This window comes from Siniperca chuatsi, linkage group LG5 (genome assembly GCF_020085105.1).
Source record: "Siniperca chuatsi isolate FFG_IHB_CAS linkage group LG5, ASM2008510v1, whole genome shotgun sequence".
NCBI classification, from domain to species: Eukaryota; Metazoa; Chordata; class Actinopteri; order Centrarchiformes; family Sinipercidae; genus Siniperca; species Siniperca chuatsi.
In genome coordinates, this window is record NC_058046.1 from 11,161,922 (window position 1) to 11,171,734 (window position 9,813).

Sequence of the window (9,813 nt, forward strand, 5' to 3'; positions counted from 1 at the left end):
CATGTAAATACAAGTACGATATGGCCCTGTGCCAGATGCCACATCACAACAAGCAACTGTCAAAAGTCCTCACTCGTGAGAGCAAGGCACATCATATAACTCTGATATTTACATGGAAAACAGGCCTGCTTTTACTACGCACAACTGTGATCTATCTGTTTATGTAGTAAATGACATGAAGCCAAACATGGCACTTTAACTCAGTCAACAGGAACTTTCAGGGGGCCGGCACAGATGGTAAATGAGAGAGAAATTTCCTGTCAACAGTCCCTGAGGGCTCCAATCAGACACCTCCCCTTTAATGGCTTGTGGACAAACAAAACAATCACATCCTGAAATATCAAAATATGGACAAGTAGTAACTTTAAAGACTACTGAAACTATAACTTAACTGTACCACAGAGATATTCTCGCTAAAGATATATTCCAAATTATTCCTACAGTTGTGTCAGATTAACTGAAAACTAAATAAGATGAAACAAGTCGTTTATTTTCTTGAAAGAAGTGCACTAAGTAATGGATTACAGGCCCGTCAGGACACCTAAGTATAATGTTATGGCCAAGATTGTTGTCACAAATCGTGTCAGACGTAAGTGGAATACAGATGCAGCATCTGGTGTTATGTCATCGCGGGTCTATTGCATTATAAATGTGATCACGATTTCCTCCTCTGGATTCCAGCTTCATCAGTATTCTTGTGGCGAAATATGAATCATCCAGGCCACTGAAACACATCCGTCTTGTAGCTAACTGTGATATTACCCTCATTCATCAAGAAGCAGAGGGTAAATCAGCACGGCCATGACAGCTCCCGATAAACTTTCTACCACACCGTCGGCTGGCATGTTATGTCTGTCTGACAAGCCTGGACTGTTGCTGTGATGGAAGCTGTTAAACCACGTTATATTTATCATCAGGCCATCATTCAAATCTGTACCTGACGAGTGAAGAGACAATTTACCTATTCTCGGTCAACTGGAAACTCAGCCTTATTCACGACTACTGACATTGCCCTCTCTAATTATCATCTTGGCACTGCTTGTAAAGAGTTCCACAATTGTCTAAATATTTATAAATGCTTTGGTGCTAACAGAGCAGGACAGATCTTTAGGACCATCTAGTGGTGAGTAGCAGTGACTCACTGTTGTGCCCTTTTCACTAGCCAAAATAACTCTAGTTTGTTGTTGGGCAGGAAGCAGTCAGAGTCGCATGGAGACGGGTGGTGCTGGTGATTGCAGCTCCTGGTCCAGCAGCCGGAAGAGCATGGCACTTTTGTTGCACTGCGAGGTTTGTCCCAGAGAACGGTGGAGCTGAGCCTGCAGGTAGTGGACATCCCGCAGCCGCTCCTTACAGTTCAGCTTGGAGAAATAGGCTGCAGCCTCGTTTAGCGTGTCAACAGCCAAAACTGCCAAATGCAAATCTGCAGGGAGACAATAAGCAGCAGTGTGTAAATAGAGGCTGTACAGCCACTCGACACTATGAGATACGGATCAGTATTCGGCAGGGTGGCCGAGGCTGTTACCTGCTCGCCCTTGTCCGTTTGGCCTGAACCCAGCCACCGCCATCTGACAGCGGGCTGTCAGCAGCAGGGCTCGGCCTTTGTCCATGACCGCTCCGTGGGCCAGAACAGGCTCGATGGCTTCATGCAGGACACTCAGTGCCTGCTCAGGAACCCCCAACATCAGCTGTAGAAAGGAGAGAAAGCAAAGGCAATAAATAAACCATGCGTGCTGTGCTGCTTTTATTTTGCATAGACATCAGCCATAATGCCAAAAAAGGCTTTGGTGATTTGCATGTATGGGAACTGTAGTTTTTGAGTGTTTTTGAGTGAAGTTTGTTTTTCTGTTGTGGATGACCTGAGTGAAGGCCAGGTGAAGGATGGTCTCTGAGGCCAGGGACTGTAGGTGGTGCTGTCTAGCCAGAGCCAAGGCCTGCAGGAGGAGAGGAAGAGCTGTGGAGAAGCCAGATGACTCCCAGTGGAGCTCAGCGGTGGAAACCATAACTCTGTGTGAGACATAAACAGGCAGTTTATACGCATGAGAAATAATTTAGCTCAGTCTGATCCCCAAAAAAGCATATGTTATTTTTGAAAAAGCCTTCATGTTTGTTTCCTCGTCATTTTATGACGGTGTCAGTTGGTGTCTCCAAAGATGATGCATAATGTGAATGTCAAACATTAAATATTTATGGCGGCACTAAAAAAGGCGAGTCAATTCAATTCCACAAATGAAAAAAAAAGAAAGACAAAGATTAGGTGTGTTCACTCTCCTGTAGACTCCAGGAAACAGATTATCATGTTATCAGAAAATGCGTTATCAAGAAATAACAAAAGTGTCTGTCTACCTGATGATCACCTCTGTACATTTGGTCTTCTCACAGTGCAGCTGCAGCCGCTGTAAGATACTGTACGCCTCTGTGCTCCGATTTAGAGCCTTCAAAACTTGAGCTTTCCTGTCAGAAAATGCACTGTTACAGCTCCAACACAACTTACACATGTACGAGACAGCCATTGTTAAGATTAGAAGTGGAGATTTGTGCCTTGGTATTACCTGTAGAGACCATCTGTTTTGTTTAAGGCAGAGATTGCGGTGACTAGTGGCTCTGCCAAATGGTATTTCCCTTCGTTCATATGTCTCTCAAACTGGATTTTCAGATCGCACAGCATCCAGAGCTGCATTGGAGATTTTTAGTAAACAAAAACAACATTATTTTATACATTTGCTACATCATATCGTGCATCACAGAATAAAGCAAGTAAGTCTCACCCTCTGCGCTACACAGCCAAAATGCAATAACTACATATTTGGTCAAAATTTACTATAGACCTGAATCTAGTCTAGTTTGTCACAGAGAGACAGCCAACTATTATCTAAAGTAAGAGAGCTATATCAAGTGAAAACTACCTGGTGTACTAGCCACGGTTAGACCCAGCTAAAGCTAAAACTAAATATACTCGATAATTCCCTAGTTGTTATCTTTGAAAAATAAACAAAACCAAAATCTATTTTGATAAACCGACACTCTTGGTAATTTAGTTTGTTAGCTTAGCAGAGTAGCAGCAACTGCCATCTCAATTTTTGACTAGAGTGGAATTCATGTGATTTAGTGTGGTCTAACTACCTTTAAATCACATATTTAAATGTACTTAATTTGTAAATTCATTCATTATATTGATTTTAATAGAAATACTAATAGCAGTCAGACAGCCAGACACCTAGCAAGACAAATACATTTAATCCCCATGAATTATGGATTGTAAACAAACTAGTTAAAATGGACGAGAAAGCTGAAATAACAAATTTTTTGGAAGATGCTTTTCCCCTGCATTCAGTGAACATCATCTAAAAAGGCAGAAAGAAGTATCTGCAGTTTAGTCCTTATGTAGGTTCTATGGCAATTATTATTTTTTGGTAAAAAAAACCCAAAACAAAAACAAACAAAACAAGCCTAAAAAAGGCATAATAAAGACATTACAACCTTTTTATCTGTTACACAGTTTGCTGGCCAGCCTGAAAACTTCCCTCTTTCTGTAGTTACTGCTCTCTGCCTTTGTCGGACAGCACTGAATAATACAGTATGGTTAAGAGAAGGCACCTTAGCATGCTGTGAGTGAGGAGGAAACTGTTCTTTCAGATGCTGGAGAATCTCTGAAACTGCACTGTACAGGCCCTGCAACAGAGGCGAAAGGGTTAAGTGTTGAACTCCGCCCAGGAGCTGGGAAAGAAGCTGAAGAACCTGATCAATGTTTATTAAATTCCCGCAATGCTGGGCCATCGGACTAATAGATATGCAACAGCGGGACAGAAAGCAGACAGATGAGATCAAATGAAATGTGTTACCTGCTCAGCGTGCAGCTCAGCCAGGTGGCAGAGAGCCACAGCGAACGCCTCTGTGTTGTTTTGCTGGACCCCGAAGTTCACTGGCTCCAGACTGCTCATGTTGAGAAGCAGCTGGGCCTGCTGCAGAGCCATGGTGCTGCAGGAAACACAGGAAGCCACATAAAGGACTTGGAGATAAAGTGCTGGTCATGCATACACTTATATTTTTACACCTACACTTGTGGTTTTTATATTTATGCTGATGACGAGTTTGTCTTGTCCATTAGATGTCTGAAATGTCAATCCATACATAAAAACCTGACACATTTCAACCATGTTTCACAGAGCTGATTTAAAGTGAGTGGGGAGAAGGTTGTGTGCTAGCATGCAGTCCACTCTCAGCAACAGTGAACAGAACGGACAACTGTGTCACGGTGGCAAGTTGAGGAGCCTGACCTCTTGCCGTACATCCTCCATATGGACGTAGTCTGAGCCAGGCTGATCTCGATCAGCTCCGACAAACTGTGCTTCCAGTGCAGGATGTCTGTGTCCTTCAGCGCATCCATCAGTTTGTGGGCTGTCTTACCCTGTGTCGCCCCCTGCTGGACCAAAGACTGAATGCCTAGAGATGCCAAGTACTAGAGCAGAGAGGATTATCAATCAGTGGGGTGATAACGCGTCATAGATAAAATACGCAAAGATCAGGTTTAGCCAAGTAAAATTACTGGTGAATGATGCATTCTATGTTGTTTTTAGGAATGTGTGGCAAGCCCTGTTTTAATTTGCAAACGTTGATTTTAAGAAAAACAATTTAGACATAACTATTAAATAAAAGCTATAATTTCTAATGAGAGGTGCTAAAGTGCTGCTGACAACTAACATGCTTGTCTAATGCCCACTGTCCTGTACTTTAAGAACACCCCTGTCACAGTATTTCATGATTGCTTTGGCTCAGTTTTCACAACAGAGTTTCAATGTGCAAAACTCCTAATACAAAAAGCCAACTTAACTTATTGAATTGTTAAATTCTCACCTTTAAACAAAAAATGCTGTCCTTACAGACAAAGTGAAAAACACTAAATCACACGCTCAGTCCTCGGAATGCAGCCACCACATATAATAATGCTTATTACTAAGCGTACAGTTCACTGGATCAATGCAACAGCTATTTTCACACATTTCTGCTTATTTTATAATTACCCAGGTGACATAAAAAATGAAAAAATGAAAAACAAATGCAATTTATTTCCTTTTGAATACTATCAAATCATGTTGAGACAGAGTTTGTTACAGTGGTGTAAATTGTGATTTAATATTTTATGCTTTCAGACATTACAGTATTACTGGAGCTTACAGAATTTTAGATTTCTCATTACTATTTTTATAATCTTAAGGAAATGGCCACTGCAGACTTTGATGAAAATGTGTTATTGTTTGACAGCATTATTTAGTAATGACTATTATCTTTCAAAAATATGCAACTGCTTGCTTTGTGAGATTTTGAGGAAAAAATTAGGATTACAGCATTTTGTGTTTGCCGTTTTGCAAACTGAAACTGCTGTGAAAAGTGAGCCAAAGCAATTTAAAAAAGAATGAACAGCCACCGCCACTTTAATATAGGCATTCCTATTTAACAGCTCATGTTGCACTTACTGGCAGGCAGAAATGGGCAGCCATTTTCACTGAATCCTCAGTTAACACGGTGCTGTCAGATCCCCTCATCTGTTCCAGTGTGTAGAGCCAACTCTGATGTAGGACACAAAGACGAGGGAGAAATAAACTAAGCAACACTCATGTTAAATTCAGACATAATGAACTATCAATCATGGTACAACAGTGACATGAAGTCAAATAATAACAGTAGAAAAAAGTCTTTACCAGACAGTGCTGCAAGCACACATGATCATTGGACTCCTGGGCAATGCGGATAGCCTCCTGTAGAGCCAGATTAGCCTGCTGACTGAGGGAAAAGAAAAGGGAAAACAGCTATGTTTGCCATATTTTATACAGCTGCTCTTTATGTAGGAACTTGTCCATCTACTCAGACTCCACCAGTTGTTGTACTCACTAGTGGCCGAAGCGACAGTGCAGGCTTGCCAGGTTGAGAGCAGCGTAGCGGAGACTTCGGCCGTAGCCCTCATCCCCGTTGCTCTTTCCCTCACTTCCAGACAAGATGAGGCGATCAAAATAATGTAAGAGACTGTGGGCGGAGAGGAAGATGTCCTGGACTCTCACGCTGTTCAGGTAGTTTAGGTAATGCTGAGGAGAGAGTAAAAAAAAAATTAAAATAAAACAAATCACAGAGCTGATGAAGAAGATACCCCCCCCCCCTTTAGTGGGGAAAGTGAATGGACCTTACCGCCTCAGCAAAATCTGGGTTAAACTTCAGCATGTTGTTGAGCTCTTCCTGCAGCGCAGCGGGCTTTAGAGCTTTGTTCTCATCGTTCTTCAGAAGATATGCCTGCAGAAAGAGGCACCTTAAAGTACTACAACACATCTAGGATTGACACAGAATGTGGATGTTTTTTGTATCTATTGCATCAAATCTGCTGGTTTGAACAAGACGGCACTAACACAGTTCACTTCATTTCGGCCTTGATTTAAACACTCACCTGTCTTGCAAGAAAGTATTCTGCTTGTTTTTGTGACAGGGGACCTCTGCTTGGAGTACTGTCACTTCTAGAACAGAGCCAAAATAACACATGAGAATCTGCTGTTAACAGTCGTCCTGGTCGCAATAACATCAAAACAAATTACTAAGCTGTAGGGGGTTATGATTTAGACTTTTAGCATACACACAGTGAATACATTTCACAGGGTAGTGAGTGCAAACAATCAATTATGTCAAAACTTTCAAGGCGAGAGGTTGAAACACCTGGGTTTTGTCCCTTGTGTTACACCAAATCAATCAAATGATTTTATCCAAGATGAGCAACACTAACCGGAGCTCTGACTCATGCAGTGGGGTGTCCAACTCCTCTTTGTCTATCCTGTCCCCTACAGTATCCTCAGTGCTGGTGAGGTCCATGTCGGAGTCGTCAGCGACCAGCGCTGCCAAACCCACCTGCCCATCAGTAGGCTTGGCGTAGTGACTGTGGTAGTAGTGCTGCAGGGACTTGTACAGCTTGTAGACCTGACTGAAAGACAGCTTGTTGTAGGCCAGAAGCATATGCCTCATAAAAAGACCAAAAAAAAAAAAAACCCAAACAAAACAGGTCAGAGCTTAATGCAAGTCTTGTGAAAGAGAATAATACAGACATTTCAGGACTTCCAATCAGACTTTAAGAGCTATCAAATCATGTGTTCTACTCACCCACAACACTGGTTTTATATGCCTCAGAATCAAAAGCAGTGAATGGAGTGGGAAGGGTAGAAAAGAAGTACTCCATGTCTTTCAGCTCTCCGTCTGCCATTTCATGCAACCTTTGAAGTAAAAAACAGTATTTTAGCATTATTGTGATATGGTATTGTCTATAACATTGGTTATGTGATACAATTTCCTGAACTTAGGAGACTGTGAAAGCACCAGTACAGAAGCAGCTTACCTGAGTTTGACAGCATATGCAGTCTGAGGGCAACACTCCTCCACAGTCTTCAGGAATTGGCCAAGAGTCAGGTCTGGACCCTGATTACGGAACATGAAATAAACGATAAAACTATCAAACACCTGCTTCAACACAGTGGTGTGCAAGATGAAAACATTAATAAAACCAACCTGCTGCAAGGGTAGGATGAGTTTGTTAAGTCGTCTTCTTTCTGGCAGTGTGATTTTGGACGCAGTCATGTCGTACAGCAACGCCAGGACTGAGATTTTATACGGAGTCACCCAGTCTTTGATACCAAACACGTTAGCATGCACCACTCCGTTCGTCATCATAGGGTTGAAATACAAACTTTCATGCACACTCGCCATTTTAACAGGTCGTGTTAGGCTACGATGAAGAAAGAACTCAACTGTGTGTTTCACTGGGTCAACATTTAGCGAAAGGAAACGTTAAAGACAGCCAGCAGTGAAACAGGCAGCTGGACACCACAAGCAGCAGCTAGCTAGCTAGCTAGCGTACCAAGTTTATTTAACATTAGATAGCGTTACGCCCTGTGAAGAAAGCAATAACACATCAACGTTTAGTCTCGGTTAACTTGCAGATAAGGCATCTTACTGACAGTGAACACTCACTTCGGTCTTGTCAGATAATTTGGTTAATTTTAATCATGTTGACAAACGTTGCCTCTGTACTTTCAAACCGCCCTCCTTCTGTCCCCTTAAAAATACGTCATAAAGAGACAGTACATATTTTTTTCCCCATTAAACTTTATTTGCACGTTTCAAGCAGGGCTGGGACAACAACAACAAAGAAATGACAATACACGTGTTGAATCGACGATTTTCTGCGTTCAAACGCCGATACTATGGGACACAGCTCGTGTGGAGTAGTCTGATTTGAAAACACTGTTCCCGCGGTCACCGTAAGTACACATTTATTTTTAAGGTCTTCAGCGGTAGTGGTTGTATGCTAATATGTCTGCCTTGACCGTGGCAGCTAAATCCTGTGCCGAAGCGTTGATGGTTGTCATGAGAATACTTGCACAAGTGTTTATTGCCCTCCAGTGGTCACAATGCGTCTATTTTGAATTTTATTTTGAAAGTGCTCTCCAGGCAGTCAAGGCAGAAACAACGGCACCTTGAACTTCCGGTGAAACAAAACTTGTTATTCAAATGGAATATTATAATACCGTTTACATATCAGGAAAATTGTAACAAAAGTGAGATGTGACTGACTATGAGTGAAATTGATGCTAAATAGTTAGTGGTTCTTTAAGACAAAAACAGCAGAGATCAACTTCAAATAAAACCTCTTCTTTAAGATTTCATCAGCTGGAATTGTTGTTTCTGATTGCATTTCTTTAAATATTTTGAGTACTTATCAAATATATTCAATATTATCAGTCACAGAATCTCGTAACAGTATCTGTGAACTTGTCAAAATTAAATCTTAATACATCGGATAAATTTAAAGTCAGTCCGTTAAAACAGCAAATTAACAGTCCGGTTTACAGAAAAGTACACAGCATTTGCATGTTTGATGTGCTGTATCATTTTGTACTGGTTTTCTGAATAACAGCAGACCAGGCCAACTCTTCATCATGTTCAACCAACATATTTTAATGTTGCAAATTAAATCCAAGTACTCCCAAAAGCATCATGTACAGATACATTAAATGGCAAATAAAGACTGAATTATGTCTTTATTTCAGGTACAGTGTCATTATTTTCAAATTCACCACAAACTTTACCAGGTTTTGTGAAAGCCCAGTATAGGCAGGTATATTGCTCTGCTCTGCAATCTATCAGCATCAGAGTAATATTTTACCAACATGACTGATGTCTCATTTGGCAGAAGGCTGACAGTCCTGGGAACATTGAAGCAGGCTCTCGGCCCCAGAGCTGTGCTGGAGAGAGCTCTGTCTGTTTCTTCACACATCCTCCAGCAATATTCTGGTCATCTGGTGGTGGAACGAAAGCTCAGCTGGTCCCAGATCAGCTGTCAGCAAAGTGGACACACTGGTGAGTGAGAGGACTTCAACATATATTAAGTTAAAGATACACTTCCTAATTTTGTTACAGTGCCAAATTTAAGTCACAAAAAAGTGAAAATGTGTTTGTCTATAGTAAAGTCAGACAGAAACATCCAGATATTGGCAGGTGATTGTTACTTATTCGCATTTATACCTCGACAGATGTGCCAAATGTCTTCATGAGGCTCTCATCTGGATAAGAGGAGGAGAACAGGGGAGAGAGGATCAGAATAAACAAGAAAAGTACTAGCAGAGGTAGTAGCAGTTAGTAGTTATTGTAGCACTAGTAGTATTAGTAGTTGTATTGGTCACAGTGGAGGCAGCAGCACTTGCATGCAGACAGCTAAAACGGTTGATGTTTAAAACAAAAATGTTGAACTGGGAGGACACTTTGGGATTTAGTGACGTGAATTTGGCA

The 9,813-nt window shown here is 41.5% G+C and overlaps 1 protein-coding gene across 1 annotated transcript; it reads right to left on the reverse strand.

The window, feature by feature from the left end:
• Nucleotides 1–262: 262 nt before the first annotated feature.
• anapc5 (anaphase promoting complex subunit 5) lies at nt 263–8,066 on the reverse strand. The gene is made up of 17 exons (XM_044197024.1): nt 7,534–8,066; nt 7,364–7,443; nt 7,132–7,241; nt 6,761–7,004; nt 6,431–6,497; nt 6,178–6,279; nt 5,887–6,077; nt 5,697–5,778; nt 5,472–5,564; nt 4,275–4,456; nt 3,840–3,975; nt 3,595–3,669; nt 2,550–2,671; nt 2,344–2,451; nt 1,857–2,004; nt 1,523–1,685; nt 263–1,420 (listed from the first exon to the last, which is right to left on the reverse strand). Exons 1-17 carry the CDS (start codon nt 7,729–7,731, stop codon nt 1,200–1,202), a joined length of 2,322 nt encoding a protein of 773 aa, XP_044052959.1. The 5' UTR covers nt 7,732–8,066; the 3' UTR covers nt 263–1,199.
• Between the last annotated feature and the right edge of the window lie 1,747 nt (nt 8,067–9,813).